General features: G+C 41.3%; 1 protein-coding gene across 2 annotated transcripts in view; it reads left to right on the top strand.

The window, feature by feature from the left end:
• SH3RF2 (SH3 domain containing ring finger 2) overlaps nucleotides 1-16,644 on the top strand; it is a 143,513-nt gene that overhangs the window by 49,546 nt on the left and 77,323 nt on the right. For both annotated transcript variants that reach the window (XM_033406860.2, XM_033406861.2), the window contains exons 3-4: nucleotides 11,885-12,154; nucleotides 15,464-15,559. In XM_033406860.2, coding sequence (XP_033262751.2) covers nucleotides 11,885-12,154; nucleotides 15,464-15,559 — 366 coding nt within the window. The remainder of the gene's footprint in view (nucleotides 1-11,884; nucleotides 12,155-15,463; nucleotides 15,560-16,644) is intronic.

Genomic DNA, 16,644 nt, shown 5'->3' with positions numbered 1-16,644 from the left:
CTGTAAGTTCACATCTGTTCCATTTGGTGTAATGGAGAGGCATGCTCTGAATTTTGATTTCAAAGAGGCAGATACACTGCAGATTTGCAGGAGGTCCTGGTATTGACAATGCCGTCTCAAGGACAGCTGAACTGAGAGGGAAGATTTCTAACTTCCCAGGGCTTGCTGTTTTCAACAAAAGTCATGTAGACTTTTTCTTTGGGTATCACCAAATTAAAGTGCAAATAAGTGTAGATAGGCACACAGACACAAACACCCAAGTCAGAGAGGAGGAGGCTATTTAAGAAGTAAAGCATTTGAAGCTCTATTTACAATAGTCAGGACATGGAAGCAACCTAAGTGTCCATCAACAGATGAATGGATAAAGAAGATGTGGCACATATATACAATGGAATATTACTCAGCCATAAAAAGAAACAAAATTGAGTTATTTGTAGTGAGGTGGATGGGCCTAGAGGCTGTCATACAGAGTGAAGTAAGTCAGAAAGAGCAAAACAAATGCCATATGCTAACCCATATATATGGAATCTAAAAAAAAAAAAATAAACTTGTTCTAAAGAACCTAGGGGCAGGACAGGAATAAAGACGCAGATGTAGAGAATGGACTTGAGGACACGGGGAGGGGGAAGGGTAAGCTGGAACGAAGTGAGAGAGTAACATTGACATACATACACTACCAAATGTAAAATAGATAGCTAGTGGGAAGCAGCCACACAGCACAGGGAGATCAGGTCCGTGCTTTGTGTCCACCTAGAGGGGTGGGATAGGGAGAGTGGGAGAGAGACGCAAGAGGGAGGAGATATGGGGATATATGTATATGTATAGCTGATTCACTCTGTTATACAGCAGAAACTAACACACCATTGTAAAGCAATTATACTCCAATAAAGATGTTAAAAAAAAAAAGTAAAGCATTTGAAATCCAGATGTAACTTTTGGACAGGAGAAGACAAGCCCAGCCACTTCAGCTCTCCTCTCCAAAGTCACTTTCCCCGTGGTTCTGGGGCACTCACGTCCCTTCACTCCTCACCACAGCCTGTCCTGCAGTGGCACCTTTAATCACCAGCCATTCTAGGAGGACCACGTACACAAGAGCAGAGACAGTAGTGGAATAAACTGCCTCTACCCATGACTCAAATCTCAATGATTATCAATATTTTGCCAATTTGGGGTCATTTGTAGAGATGTGGATGGACGTAGAGACTGTCATACAGAGTGAAGTAAGTCAGAAAAACAAATATCGTATATTAATGCGTATATGTGGAATCTAGAAAAATGGTACAGATGAACCAGTTTGCAAGGCAGAAAGACACATGTAGAGAACAAACGTACGGACACCAATCGGGGAAAGCATGGGTGGGGGTGGTGGGATGAACTGGGAGATTGGGCTTGACATATATACACTAATATGAATAAAATAGACAAGTAATAAGAACCTGCTGTATAAAAATAAAATAATAAAATTCAAAAAAGATATTTTGCCAATTTGGTTTCATCTCATCCATCGCCCTTATTTCTAGCATATTCTAAAGATACTCCTGGAGCTCTGATCATTCACATAGTATCCCATTATCATTAGCATTTGAAGGAATGGAAAAATTCACCTTCTTCACTTTGCAGTTGAGGAAACCGAGGCCCAGGGAGGTTCAGTGCCTCTCCCAAGGACCCAAGTCTGTAAGTTGTGTATTACATCTAGGGGCCACTTCCAGTCCCCAGACCAGATGGCTCCATTATCAGAAACGCTCTGCTGTTTGCCTGAATCATATTGTCACCAGTCATTCCTCTTTCAGCTCCAGAAACCTCCACATGGAGGTGAAAGAGAGAAACAACTTGGCGGAGAAAGCCAGTGTACATGTGACCACAGTTTTTTTCCCCTTAAGTCAGAAAAGTGGTGGTGATGGTGGTGGGAGGGTCATTTGACTCATCTTCCCTCCCTCTGCATGGTGGACTTGGCTCAGTTTCTCGAGCCATATGGAAAGAGACTCATCCACCAAGTGCCACACCTACAGGAAAAGCTCTCTCTGGGAATGGAGAAAATGGAAGGGGGCAGAGTGGCCTCCCAGGAGGAGTGAGATGGCTCTTCCCTCTGTCCTTCAGGCTCCCACGCACCTCCAGCCCTCCCTCACAGGTGCCCTGTACCCGCCTGTTAGAAGAGATGGCAACCAAAAAGCTTTGGTTCCCTGGAGAATTCAGTGTTCTGCCACTGAACAGCTCCAGGATCTGGCACCCAGCTCATCTCAAATGCAATCCCAAGCTGTGTATTAAAAACCAGCTTATGTAGGTAGCCAAGAATATGGCCATGAGCATGTCTGGGATTACCTCCTGTGATGGGGGAATGAAATCACCCCAAGGCAATCTCAGAGAAATGTCTGGAAGGAAAAATGAAAGCATGCTAATGGTGACCCTGAAAACAGGCTGCTGGTTATGAATGGTTCTTTCTCTGCCCACTGGCGTAAATCCTGCTTCCTTCCCCCTTTTCCTGCCCTAGGATCCCTGATAACTCAGAAAGAAGGCAGGAGGGACCAGGGGAAAGAAGACTGGCATATTCCTGGTGCTTGATTGATATTTGATTAAGGGAGGAAGGAAGGAATGCCGTGCCCACTGACCCACAGTGGCAGGAGATAGATAAAGAAGGAAAATGGACGGACAAAGGATTAATCTCCAAACTATATAAACGGCTCATGCAGCTCAATATTAAAAAAACAGAAAACCCAATACAAAAATGGGCAGAAGACCTAAATAGACATTTCTCCAAAGAAGACATACAGATGGCCAAGAAGCACATGAAAAGCTGCTCAATATCACTAATTATTAGAGAAATGCAAATCAAAACCACAATGAGGTATCACCTCACACCAGTTAGAATGGGCATCATCAGAATACCTACAAACAACAAATGCTGGAGAGGGTGTGGAGAAAAGGGAACCCTCTTGCACTGTTGATGGGAATGTAAACTGATCCAGCCACTATGGAAAACAGTATGGAGGTTCCTTAAAAAACTAAAAATAGAACTACCATATGGCCCAGCAATCCCATTACTGGGCATATACCCTGAGAAAACCGTAATTCAAAAAGAGTCATGTACCACAATGTGCAGCTCTATTTACAATAGGCAGGTCATGGAAGCAACCTAAATGTCCATCGACAGATGAATGGATAAAGAAGATGTGGCACATATATATGATGGAATATTACTCAGCCATAAAAAGGAATGAAATTGAGCTGTCTGTAGTGAGATGGATGGACCTAGAGTCTGTCATACAGGGTGAAGTAAGTCAGAAAGAGAAAAACAAATACCGTATGCTAACACATATATAAGGAATCTAAAAGAAAAGAAAAAAAAGTGGTCATGAAGAACCTAGGGGCAAGACGGGAATAAAGACACAGACCTACTAGAGAATGGACTTGAGGATATGGGGAGGGGGAAGGGTAAGCTGGGACAAAGTGAGAGAGTGGCATGGACATATATACACTACCAAACGTAAAATAGATAGCTAGTGGGAAGCAGCCGCACAGCACAGGGAGATCAGCTCGGTGCTTTGTGACTACCTAGAGAGGTGGGATATGGAGGGTAGGAGGGAGGGAGAGACAAGAGGGAAGAGATATGGGGACATATGTATATGTATAACTGATTCACTTTGTTATAAAGCAGAAACTAACACACCATTGGAAAGCAATTATACTCCAATAAAGATGTTTAAAAACAAAAAGGAAGATGTGGTGCATATATACAATGGAATATTACTCAGCCATAAAAAGGAACGAAATTGGGTCATTTGTAGAGATGTGGATGGACTTAGAGACTGTCATACAGAGTGAAGTAAGTCAGAAAGAGGAAAACAAATATCATATATTAACGCATATAGAAATGGTACAGATGAACTGGTTTGCAAGGCAGAAATACAGACACAGATGTAGAGAACAAATGTGGACACCAAGGAGGGGAAAGCAGGGGGGAGGTGGGTGGGGGGGTGGGATGAATTGGGAGATTGGGATTGACATGTATACACTAATATGTATAAAATGGATAACTAATAAGAACCTGCTGTATAAAAAATAAATTAATTAAATTAAATTTTTTTTTAAAATCACACACACACACAAAAAGGAAGGAAAATAGAGAGCTGTGCTCTCCCATGTCTCTACCTAGGACTAGAAGAAGAGAGGCTGAGACAAAAGGCTGGGGGGAGAGAAAAAGGAGAGAGATACATGACAAAAGTCACAGGACAGAATAGACTTTTAGATATAGGTATAAGGCCAATAATAAGAACCTTCCTTGCACGGTTCTCCTTCCATCCCTCAGCGTCTCTCACCTCCCTATTCTTCTCTATAACACTTACTCCAACTTGTAATTATGTGTATACTCGTTTATTTATAAGTTTGATCTTTGTTTCACCAGGTAGACAATGCCTGGCATGGGTGGCACTCAAAAAGACGCCAGGTAAACAGTCTCTCTGGTCAGGCAGGATATTCCAGGGGCTTAGAGAGTTTGGCCCAGGTCAAGGGCCAAAACTTCCATTGGAATCTGCAGGGTTTGGGTAACACAGACTTGCTGAGTTTACTGCATAAAGAAGTATTAGTATTAGCCCCAATTTGTGGATGATCCAAACTAAGAATCAGGAAGACTTAAGTGATTTGGCCAAAGTTACAAAAGCCAGAATGCAAACCAACACCTTACTTGACTCTAACATCTGTGTTCTGTTGCACCCTAGTACCACCCCTGAACAAGTAAAATTCTCTATGAAGGAAGAAACTCACATGGTATGTCTCATAAGCCTGGCCTCAAATTTGAATGTCCAGATTCAGACCGTCTGGTGATCACAAGCCCCCAAGCAGCAGATGGTCTGGGATTTGTCAAGCCTTGATAGATCTGATGCTGTTGAGTGAGCACTGAAGTGTTGCCCCTCCTCACCAGAGAAACATGAGCACAAGGGCCAGCCAGCACTTTCTAACATATGCTCCCTTGCCCCCAACATCAGATCCAAAAGGGTTGCCAACATGAGGGAGAGATGCAGGATGGCTCAGTTGTCTAAGCAGCAGCTGGGAAGTTAGGACCCAGGACAGTTAGCTGACCCTTTGCCTCATGAGTGGAATGAAATCACAGGGGAACTCACATTTACTTTACCCAGCATTCCCCAGGCCCATTCTGCTAATCCTGCAAAGTGGTCCAGATGCAAATATAAGGTCACATTAGTGGAGTAAAACTTCTGAGAAGCCAGTCAGCAAAAGAGCCTGTGTGACTTTGTTCAACTCAGTGATTCCTGAGCTTATTTGAGTATGGAAACCTTTTTGAGTATGGGTAACATGAAATTGTTAAAATTCAGGGCAATTTGGAACAGAGGACCCAAACTCTCCTTTTTTATTATCTAGTTAATGCCACTAGATCTTTCCAATAATTATTATCAGTCATATTTATTAATCTTATATGCATTCTTTTCCTCCAGGAATGGCAATTCCTGGATGTTTCTTGATTAATTCACAAATTCATTCACCAAGCATTTATGAAACATCTGCTTGTGTCCAGGGCTCAGAGACAGAGTTTCAGAGGTGTTTCAGACACAAATCCTAAACTCTCGGGCAGAGAATTCATAGCCTGGTGAATGATACCTGAGCCAAAGGCCAGGATGTTTTCTCTTGGCTCCATTCTCCTGTGACAGGCCATCTCATGACCAGCTAGGGAGGTAAGCAGTTAGCTCAGCATGTTGGTTTTGGCCCCATCTGATGCCAGAAGTAGAGAACCAGGCCTACGTCTTTCTAAACAAGTGGGAGTGCCACTCATGCATGGTGAACAGTTCATTACACAGGAACAGGCTGAATGCTCACTCCAGCTCAGCTTTTTCCCTTGTCTCATCACTGTGATGATTCCAATCTTGGGCTCCTTTTCTCTTACCCTGTTATCAATCCATATGCCTCCTTCTTTATTTTCCAGTTGGAAATAAGCTCAGAGCTCATTGGCAGCTAGTCCTCCTGCTGTTTCTGAATTCTGCTTTTTGGATATTTCACTGTTATGCAGTTTTGTTGTTTCTGGGTTTTTAATATGTATTAATCAGGACTTTTTCAGTTTCAGGGGTCAGAAAATAACTCCAAGCAGTTTCAGTAATAAGCAATACATTGAGGATATCATCTCATTTAACTGTGTATCCTTTAGGCACAGTTGGATATAGACATTCAAATTTTCTTGTGAAGGCTCTATCCATGACTTACCTGTTTATCTCACGCTATCTCTAGTTCTGCTGCCTTCTGCAGCTTCACTCAGGAAGGTGTGTCTGCTGGCTGGGAAATATCACCACTGGTAGTCCAAGGCTTACCACCTCCAGGCTCATGATCCAAAAGAAACACTCTCTTCTTGGGTGTCTACATATCAAACGTCAAAGAAGATTCTAACTGACCCTATTTGGGGCACACGCCTGCCCTGTACCAAGCTTTATGCCAGGGGGATTCGGGCACTCTGTTACCGAGCCAAACTTGGGTCCACTCACCCGCACAGTAAAGCCAACCTACTGACATCAGGTTGTGGTGAAGGAAAGTGCGGCGTTTACTGCAGGACACCAAGCAAGGAGAATGGGTGGCTAATGCTCAAAAGACCAAAACTCCCTGAAGGATTTCAGGGAAGGGATTTTCAAAGCAAGGTGAGGGAGAGGGTTGCGGGGTGCCGGATCAGCTCATGGACATTTTTCTGATTGGTTGGTGGAGAGGTAACTGAGTGGTATTTTGGGAGTTAACATCATCAACCTTTTGGATTTAACTGGTCTGGGGTCTACGTGTATATGGTCAGCATGCAGCTAACTTTTTTCACCTGGGGAGGGTTTTAGTATCTGTAAAACAACTCAAGGACATGGCTAAAATATTACTTATGGTCCTTAAGGAGGAACTGAAGGTCCTTGACTTTGTATTATGGCTAAACTATTATGTTGTCTCACTTGACTGTTTTTGTTTCTGCATTTTCTCATTTTTGATTGAATTTGTTCTCTGGAACTCAGGGAAGGCCTAGGAGGCGAAAGCTCCTTTACAAACAGGAGGCAAGGGACATGGTGGGGGTGGGTGGGGGTGCTTCTGTACCCAGAAAGGCCTTCACAGGACCTTGCTCGGTTATATAACTGGCCAGCCTGGGCCACATACCCATGTGTATGCAGTGTGACCATAGTGAATAACATGCCCATGAGAAGATGGAGAGCAAATGGGTGGATCCTCAGAGAAGGGATGGCTGCCATTTTATTACCAACACACATAACTACTACAACATAATTTTACCACTAATGTCTCTGCATACCCCCTGCTTCCTTATTTCAGGGTTCTGTGCTTTATCTTCCATCAAAAGCATGGACCTCGTGTGGCTTTCACCTCACCCTACTGAGATGACAAATCAATAGACAAATTACAGGTGCATAGAAGTATTAATCCTTTTGAATCTCAGAGAAGGAAAGCTTTGTAGGCACACACACAGCCTTCCACTGGATTATCTGGCTTTCTGAAAAACACCAGGAGAGACATTTGGTAATGACCTGGCTGTGAGACGGCCACACCCACTTTATCCCCATTCTCCCTCCCTCCTGCACCTGTCGAGACAGAAAACAATTGGGGTGGTGTTTTGTTTCACCCAACAAAACAACGGGTGATGGCTGCTGCAGAACTTGGAGTCATTTTCCCTTGAGAGAACCATTGCTGACTGGATAGAATCAACCAGCTGAGTCTCTTCAGGCAGGTGCTTAACTTTTATGCGAGGGCTCTAGAGTTCAATAATTCATGCTCGTGCAGCCAGCAGCAAGCAGACGGCATTCAAACTCTATTCAGATTGTGATTATAAAACATCACCCCAAATGAGTTTTATGATGGAAGAACATACTAGGTGACTTCAGCGGGATGAAAGAGAAATCAGGGCTTTGACGTCAAATGAACGGAAGTCAGTCTCGGGGCCGCTGTACATTGGCTGTGTGACTTTGCCTGAAGGTTGAACGTCTCAGAACCTGTTTCTTCGTCGATAAAATTAAGATAAACCTACTTCACAGGGCTTTGAGCTCCTATAAATGAGATAGTACTGTACATGGAAAGTGCAGTAGTGCAATAATGTAAGACACATTTCTATGGCTTGCCAGATACACAATAAATGCTAATTTCCTTCCCCTCTTCAGATTCTTTCTCTCTCCTTCCCCACCCCCACCCTATTTACAGCATGGAAGCCAATGTTTTCTATAAGTATGAATGTAGAGCTGAGAGTAAAAGGGGAGAATGAAGAAAAGAGGTGATGAAAAGAGTCTTCATGTTAAAAATAGAATTTACAGTTTGCTTCCACAATAGTTTATCTCAACTGAGGGGAGATAGAGAAAAGATGAAGATGGTCAGGCAATTAGTACTATCTCAGGGTTTCAAAGTTTACGCACCTTCAAAGAGATTTAAGCATTTTGTGCAGTTTTAGTCTAATATACTTGCTCAATAGTCATTAAAATACATAAGCCACCTTGTATGGGAATGTCTTCCAGAAAAGAAAGGGAAAAAGCAGCTCAGCCATTTACAAAACTACATCAAATCTCCATTTTAGTTAGAATAAGACAGAACTCAGACCAGCGGCATCAAACTTGGATGGATGGGAGAGCTGGATAAAAATGCAGCTACTTAAACTGCCCTCTAAGAGATTCTGGTCAAATTGGTTCAGGGATAGGGTCCAAGAGTCTGCATTTTTTACATTTCCTGAGATTCTGATCTAGGTAAACCACAGACTTCATTTTGAGAAACACTGGTTGAGTAGTTAAGAGCTTGGGCTTGAGAATAGACATACTTGAGCTCAAATTCCAAAATCTACCACTTTCTAGCTTCATGAACTTTGGCAAATTTTTAACCTCTCTGATCCCCAGTTTTCTAATCACAGGTTGTTGTGAGAATTAAATAAAATATACTGTGGAGTGCTTAGCACAGTATCTGGTACATAGGAGGAAGCACTCAATAAATATTAGCTATTGATATTATCATTATTATGCAAAGTCAAAGAAGCTTCAATTCCTTTTTTCCTAATTTTTTCATTCTTCCTTCCTTTTCTTTCTTTTCCTTTTATAAATCCAAAATAACAGCATATTAGCCAAGATGCAAGTTTATTTAGATTTCAGACACAAGTCTGGAAGTAAAGTAGTCCAGGACTTGCCCGGCAGCTCTGCAACCCAGACGACTTTCTCCCCTTTTTAGGTGCGACCCTTATCCTCATTGTTCAAGATGGCAGCTAGAGCGCCAGCTCTGCATCCCACATAGCAAAATGGAGGAAAGAAAAAGAAAGTCAGTCTCTCTCAGTAGGGACACTTCCTAAAATTTGCTTATATCCCATTGGCCAGATGTAGCTGCCAGTGAGCCTGGTAAGTGTGACCAGTGTGTGCCAGGTGCTCATATACCCATAAAAATGTGATTTATATCACAGTGTAAAATTGGGAGAAGGCTTAGGGACAATTATTATTCCCTGATATGTCTAACCCTGGGAGTCTAACAGATTCAGATCATTCCCCAGAAATCCTCTGTTCTCGATCTGCTTCTACCTGCTTACTTCTCAGGTAAGGGAGAAGCTTCTCCAAAAGGTAGTTACGTGGTTTGTTGATCCCACTCAGCTAGGCTTATTTTCTTCCTAAATTCCTCCCATACCTTTCACTTCTTATCCCCCAGCTTCATTCATTTTCTTTTTACTATCCAATTGTAATAGACAGTACAATTTGTTCATTGTAGAAAAGTTAGAAAACACTGCAAAGCACTTAGGGAAACTTTTTTTTTAATATTCAAAAATCTCATCATTTAGAAATAACTACTCTTAAAATGTTGGTATATAGCCATCTAGCATTTTCCCCAGGTAAAAAATATATATGTATATTTACAAAGAGAGCCTAGTCTACATAACTGTTTTTAATCTCTTCTATTATACTTAACAGTATATTATAAGTAACTCTCAGTGTTATTAATTATAGATCAACATCGTCAGTTTTAATGACTGTAGGGTTTTCCATTGTATGGATGTATCATAATTTATTCAACTGGCTCCATTTATCTACAACAGTGTGTTAAACCTCCTAGCACATACATCTTTGCTCATTTGTCCACCAGTTTCCCAAGGATGAGCTATGTTCCTGTGGTTTTCTAACTCCCCAGGGACCAGCAGAAAACCATTGCTCTGCTGCTGTCCCATCAGCAATATGATGCCGTTCAGGTCTTGTCTCGACCCTGAAGCTGCTTGAAATTCCTTTTCAAATGAACACTGCAGACTCTGAAGTTCCTTGAAGGTCCCAGCAAGACTGTCCCCAGCAGAGGGGAATACTCCACCCAATGGCCGAGGAAAGCACAAAATACAATACAATCACAGGTGACACTGACGGTCTTTCTATAAAACCTAAGTTACTAGAACTTTCCATTTGTCAAACTGACCTCAAACAAGACCAAAGTGACGCCATTTCTCTGTGGAGAAACCAGTTTCAATCAGGAAAAGAAATGCATTTGACTGAAATAATTATTTAGACTGACAATTGATTTGACAAATGACAATTCTTTAGCTGATTTTTTTTTAGGTGATTATTGATTTCTGACTATTAACTCATCTCGGTTGTGCTTCCTAAAGATCCAAACACACATGAGGTTTACACTTTCTAGACAGGCTGAAGACAAATTACAATGCATCACTCTCACTTTCTATGTTCAGGGGGTTTTCACCTCAATTTTCTTGCCGTCAACACTGAGCCCTACATTACAGGTGTTAATTCTAAGAGGTGTCATTTATTGAGCACATATTATGTACCAAGCAATACACAGAATGCATTATCAATATTTTTTAGTCCTCACAGCAACTCTAATGAGGTAGACATTCTATTATTACCCCATTTTATAAATGAATGTGGTTTAAGAAAGATGAAATAGATTGATCACAGTCACACAAGAGCAAAGAGGTGGAGCCGTAATTCAAAATCAGTATTCAGATCCCAGAAAGAGTCACAGCCTCACTCAAGTTCACATAGTTGTGGAGTCAAGTCCAAAATCCTGTTCCCTGCATAGTGATTAAGAACAGGGTCTGGGCTTCCCTGGTGGTGCAGTGGTTGAGAGTCCACCTGCTGAGGCAGGGGACATGGGTTTGTGCCCCGGTCCGGGAAGATCCCACATGCCATGGAGTGGCTGGGCCCCGTGAGCCATGGCCACTGAGCCTGCGCATCCGGAGCCTGTGCTCCGCAATGAGAGAGGCCACAACAGTGAGAGGCCTGCATACCGCAAAAAAAAAAGAACAGGGTCTCTGGGCTTCCCTGGTGGCGCAGTGGTTAAGAATCCACCTGCCTATTCAGGGGACACGGGTTCAAGCCCTGGTCCGGGAAGATCCCACATGCTGCGGAGCAACTAAGCCCGTGCGCCACAACTACTGAGCCTGCGGTCTAGAGCCCGCAAGCCACAACTACTGAGCCCGTGCGCCACAGCTACTGAAGCCCATACCAAGAGCCCGTGCTCCACAACAAGAGAAGCCACTGCAATGAGAAGCTGGCTCACTGCAAGGAAGAGTAGCCCCGTTCACCGCAACTGGAGAAAGCCCGCACGCAGCAATGAAAACCCAACACAGCCAAAAATAAATAAATAAATCATAAATAAATAAATGTATATTAAAAAAAAAAGAACAGGTCTCTAAAATCAGATTGTCAGAGTTCAAACCCCATATCTGCCATTTCCCAGCTGTGTCACCTTAGGCAACTTCCTAAACCACTCTGTGCCTCAGTCACCTCATCTTAGAACGGGGAATAATAGTGTTTATCTCAAAGGTTAAACAAGATGACCCACGTACGGCACTTAGTACATAGGAAGTGCCCTGTATTTAGTTATTAATATGATCCCTTGTGTCCCTCCAGCCTCTAAGCCATACATATTTTATTGATCCGTGACACTGCAGGTGCCGCGAGCAAAGGCCTTGTGCAACTACCGAGGGCAGAATCCTGGTGACCTGAGGTTTAATAAGGGAGATGTCATCCTCCTCCGGAGACAGTTGGATGAGAACTGGTACCAGGGGGAAATCAATGGAGTCAGTGGGATCTTCCCAGCCAGCTCCGTAGAGGTCCTCAAGCAGCTTCCCCAGCCACCCCCACTCTGCCGGGCCCTCTACAACTTCGACCTGCGTGACAAGGACAAGAGTAAGAACCAGGACTGCCTGACCTTCCTCAAGGTAAGATTCTGGGCAGCTACCAAAGTCACCAGTGACCACATAAAGACTGGCAGAACCTCGAGTTTTTGTTTAATATTTGCTGATTGTTTTTAATTATATTTTATCCATAAATGTATAAATGTGTGCCTATATATGTAATGTGTATGTATAATTCAAACATATGGTAGTAAAGTCGCCAGAGAAATCTAATAGGAGTTTGATGGGAATCCTCAAACCTTTTCTATTGCAACTGCAAAACTAAGTATCTGCACACTCACTCATTCATTCTACAATCACTTTTGAGCACCTGTTCTTTGCAGACACTGGGGAGACAGCATGAGCAAGTCACAGCACCTACCCTCAGGCAGAGTAGTGAGATAAACAGACACTTGGACAGAAGATTACAGACACAGTTTAACAGCGTGCTGTGTAGAACTACAGATCTTACCTTTTCATTGTGTATCTGCAAGTTCTGATCACCTAGTACTACTCGTTTACAACACTCTATTTTGTTTGTAAACATTGCATTCAAAACACTCCAAACAACACAATAACATAATTATATATCTTTACACATAAATCACCTCTTACAAGATATATTTTCCAAACACATTAGTTACCCTAAGGTTTTTTTCCTCTCTTTTTTTTTTTTTGGATGATTCTTCAGCATTTGCAAGTAAGGACAAGTCTACTAAAGTCTAGACTACAACCATCCCTCAGTATCTGAGGGGATTAGTTCTAGGACACATTGATTCCTGAAGATACAGAAGCCGCGGACGAGGAGGGTCGACTGTACTTTAAATCATCGTATTCAGTACTTATTATTCCGTAAACATTTGAATTCTCTCTTAGAAACCAAAGTTGGGGTGATTTTCATTCTTTGCTACTTATGATAAGTAGCAAATACAAGTACAAGTGGCACTGCTACAATAGCTCAAGAAAGGTCTTTTGTTTTGTAAAACATTTTTATTCCATCACTACTGGAAATGAGATTTACTTAAGATTCACTCAAACTAGATAACCCCACTGTCCTCCATATTTTGAAATACTGATCTTTGTTATTGTCTTAGCACCTCAGAGTGAGTCCCCTAAGGAATGTCATTCTGTAGCTGACCTGTAAACTTTATACTTTGACTACAGCTGGAGAAGGGCAGTTCAATTCCACAAGCGTTTATTGAGTATTTACTTTGTGCCAGGCATTAGACACTAAGCTCTAGGGACACAGCTGGAGGAAGACACAGGCAGGAAGCAGTACCTACTTTTTTGCCCTTTTCTGGGAATTTGCAAACTGGGACACTTACCCACCTGCTTGTTCATTCATTGAATCCAGCCATGTGCCAAGCTGTCCACTGGAGATAAAGTGATGAGTCACTGTCCCTGTCTTCACGGAGCCAGCAGTCTAGTGGAAGGAACAGACACATAAATGGGAAATGAGGACAGAGGACCCAGAAGAGAGGATTTGATCCCTTCTGGAAGCCTATTGAAGGCCAAGACTACACCAGGATATCTCATGGTCTTCCTAAACTCAGCATGTCCAAAAAAACTCAAGATCTTCTCTCCAGAAGTTTTTATTCCTAGTATTTTCTATCTCAGTAAATTTTCCAGTTTATTCACACATGCATTTATTCATTCATGCATGCATGCATTCAAGAAATATTGTTTAAAAACTGTGAATCACTATGTTGTACACCTGAAACTTATATAATATTGTACATCAACTATACCTCAATAAGAAAAATTTTAAAAAGGAATGATTGGTTGAATGCTATAGGGGAGCCGCTATATAAGATCCTAGGGACAAAAATGAACAAAACAGATAAGGCCCTGCACACATGAAGTTTATGGTCTGATGGGGTGGACCGGCATTAAAGAAATCATAACCTACATATATTAATCACAGGTTGTAATAAGGACAGAGAAATCTAAGAAAGGGTATAATGCAGTAATGGATTTAGATTTGGATTCGTCTATATTACTAAGGGGCATAGATCTGAAGATCAGAGAGATCAGTGGATGAATATTCAGATTTAGATTGATAACAGGCATGGACATGGAAAGGTATTCCTGATGTGATATTAAGTGAAAATTCAATGTATCCTATATGACATCATTTGTAAGAAACACAAAATAAGCCAAATGAATGTATTTGCTAGGAGTCAGAGTAGTGGCTACCTCTTGCTATGTGACAGGAAAGAGTACTAAAGAGCCATCTTGGTGCTGGAAGTATTTTATATCTCTTACTCTGGGTTGGGGTTTTGTGGATATATTCAATTTTAAAAATTCATCAAGCTTTACATCTAAAATGTTTGTACTTTATTGCATGCCTATGTATATTTTCTGAAAAGTTTTTAAAAATCAGTGTGTCTCTATGCACATATATTTTATCCTCATAGAAAAGAATCTGGGAAAAAATGTGGCAACCAAGATGTTAACAGTGGTTGTATCTATATTGTGATAGAATTCTTTCTTTGTTTTGCTTATCTGTGTTTCCAAGTGTTTCTACAAATCTCCCTATAACCTTTGGTAATAAGAAACATTCAAATAAAAAGCCACTTCATGTTTGATACATTAAAAATTAAATAGGGGGACTTCCCTGGTGGCGCAGTGGTTAAGAGTCCGCCTGCCATTGCAGGGGACACAGGTCGAGTCCTGGTCCGGGAAGATCCCACATGTCGTGGAACATCTAAGCCCGTGCACCACAACTACTGAGCCTGCGCTCTAGAGCCCACGAGCCACAACTACTGAAGCCCATGCACCTAGAGCCCATGCTCTGCAACAAAAGAAGCCACCGCAATGAGGAGCCCTGAGAAGCCTGCGCACTGCAACAAAGAGTAGCCCCCGCTTGCAGCAACTAGAGCAAGCCCACATGCAGCAACAAAGACCCCACGCAGCCAAATAAATAAATAAATTTATTTAAAAAAAATTTTTGGAACACTGAAAAGTGTTCAAAATCAGAATGCAATTCATTCTTCCTTTTGCAAAGCCAAAATTCTATCTCCCTACCTCTTCCATCTTGGTTTCTCCATCAGATTAATTTAAATGAAAAGCCCAGATTCTGCTGGTGATGGAAAATTAGAGACATTTCCAAGTTTTCCTATTGGATTTCTTCAATGCTCCAAATTATTTCTACTCCTCTTTTGGTCTTGGTGACCCAAATACTGCTCTTTATGGAGAAAGATTATTTTAGTGGAAGATTTTGTAAATAAATTGTGAAAGAGTTACATTCCTTGCCCCTTACACCATCTGAGACTCCAAGCCGATCTCCACTGAAGGCTTTCAGCACCTGAAAACTGACAGTAAATGCTAACCAGGAGACTTTCTCTCTTTCAGGATGATATCATCACTGTGATCAACCGAGTGGATGAGAACTGGGCAGAAGGCAAGTTAGGAGATAAAGTCGGCATCTTCCCAATCTTGTTCGTAGAGGTACGTGACTATCAAGTCTACATCTGATTCAAGCTTACTCAGAATTATACATGTGCTACAGTGAGTAATTCCTATTTGATATGAGGCTTATTTCAGAACTAACTAAAGTCTTGAAAGAAAAGATGCTAGATGATAATACCCATTTCTGGCAAGAGTGTGGGAAAATGGGCCTTTTCATTCTGCTGCTAGGAGTACAAATTGGTGCCCTCTCTCGTTTCCAGACTCAAACTCCTATCAAGGATGTTGAAAATGTACATCTCCTTTGAGTCACTAATTCCACACCTGAGAGTTCATTAGAAGGAAGTATTAAAACAAGTGTGCAAAGATATGTGTACAAAATGTACAAAAATGTTCATTGTAGCATTGTGCATAGTGGTGAAAACCCAGAAATAATCTAAAACTCAACAATAAGGATTTAGTTTTTTTAAATTATGGTGATGGAAAAATATATACCCATTAAAAATAATGTTAAAGGAGAATACTCAATATCATGGAGTATCTGGTATTATGGAAATATGTTTGTGATTTATTGGTAAGTAAAATAAAGTTTAATGAGTATAAAGTTTCAGATTTAGAAGATGAAGTTCTGGAGCTCTATTACAATGTGGATAAAATTAACACTACTGAACTGTATACTTAAAGATGGTTATTATAGTAAATTTTGTTATGTGTTTTTTACCACAATTAAAAAAAATTAACTGCTTGAAACTAGCTTTGTAAATACATATGTGTATATATAAATGGATAAAGGGCTAGAAGACTATGTACCAAGATATTAACAGTGGTCATCACCAGATGGTGAGATTCTAGATAATTTTCATGTTCTTCTGCTGACTTGTATTTTGTAAATCTTCAGAAATGAGCACATATTACTTCTATTGTTTTTTTAAATCTACTTTGAAAAAAAAAGAAAGAACACATGCTAGGCTATCTACCTATTTCTCCAGGATAGTAATATAACCTATAGCCCCTAACCTCTCTAGCCATCATTCTCACCCCAGCTTGAAGCAGGTCATTACAAATTTAAAAGAGAGGTTTCACTGTTTAACTGCACTTATTGGGTGCTTACCAGGCATAAAGCATTA

The sequence above is a fragment of the Orcinus orca genome, chromosome 3, assembly GCF_937001465.1.
Source record: "Orcinus orca chromosome 3, mOrcOrc1.1, whole genome shotgun sequence".
Lineage (NCBI taxonomy): Eukaryota > Metazoa > Chordata > Mammalia > Artiodactyla > Delphinidae > Orcinus > Orcinus orca.
The sequence above is the reverse complement of the archived record's forward strand: the minus strand, read 5'-3'. Positions and strand labels throughout refer to the sequence as shown.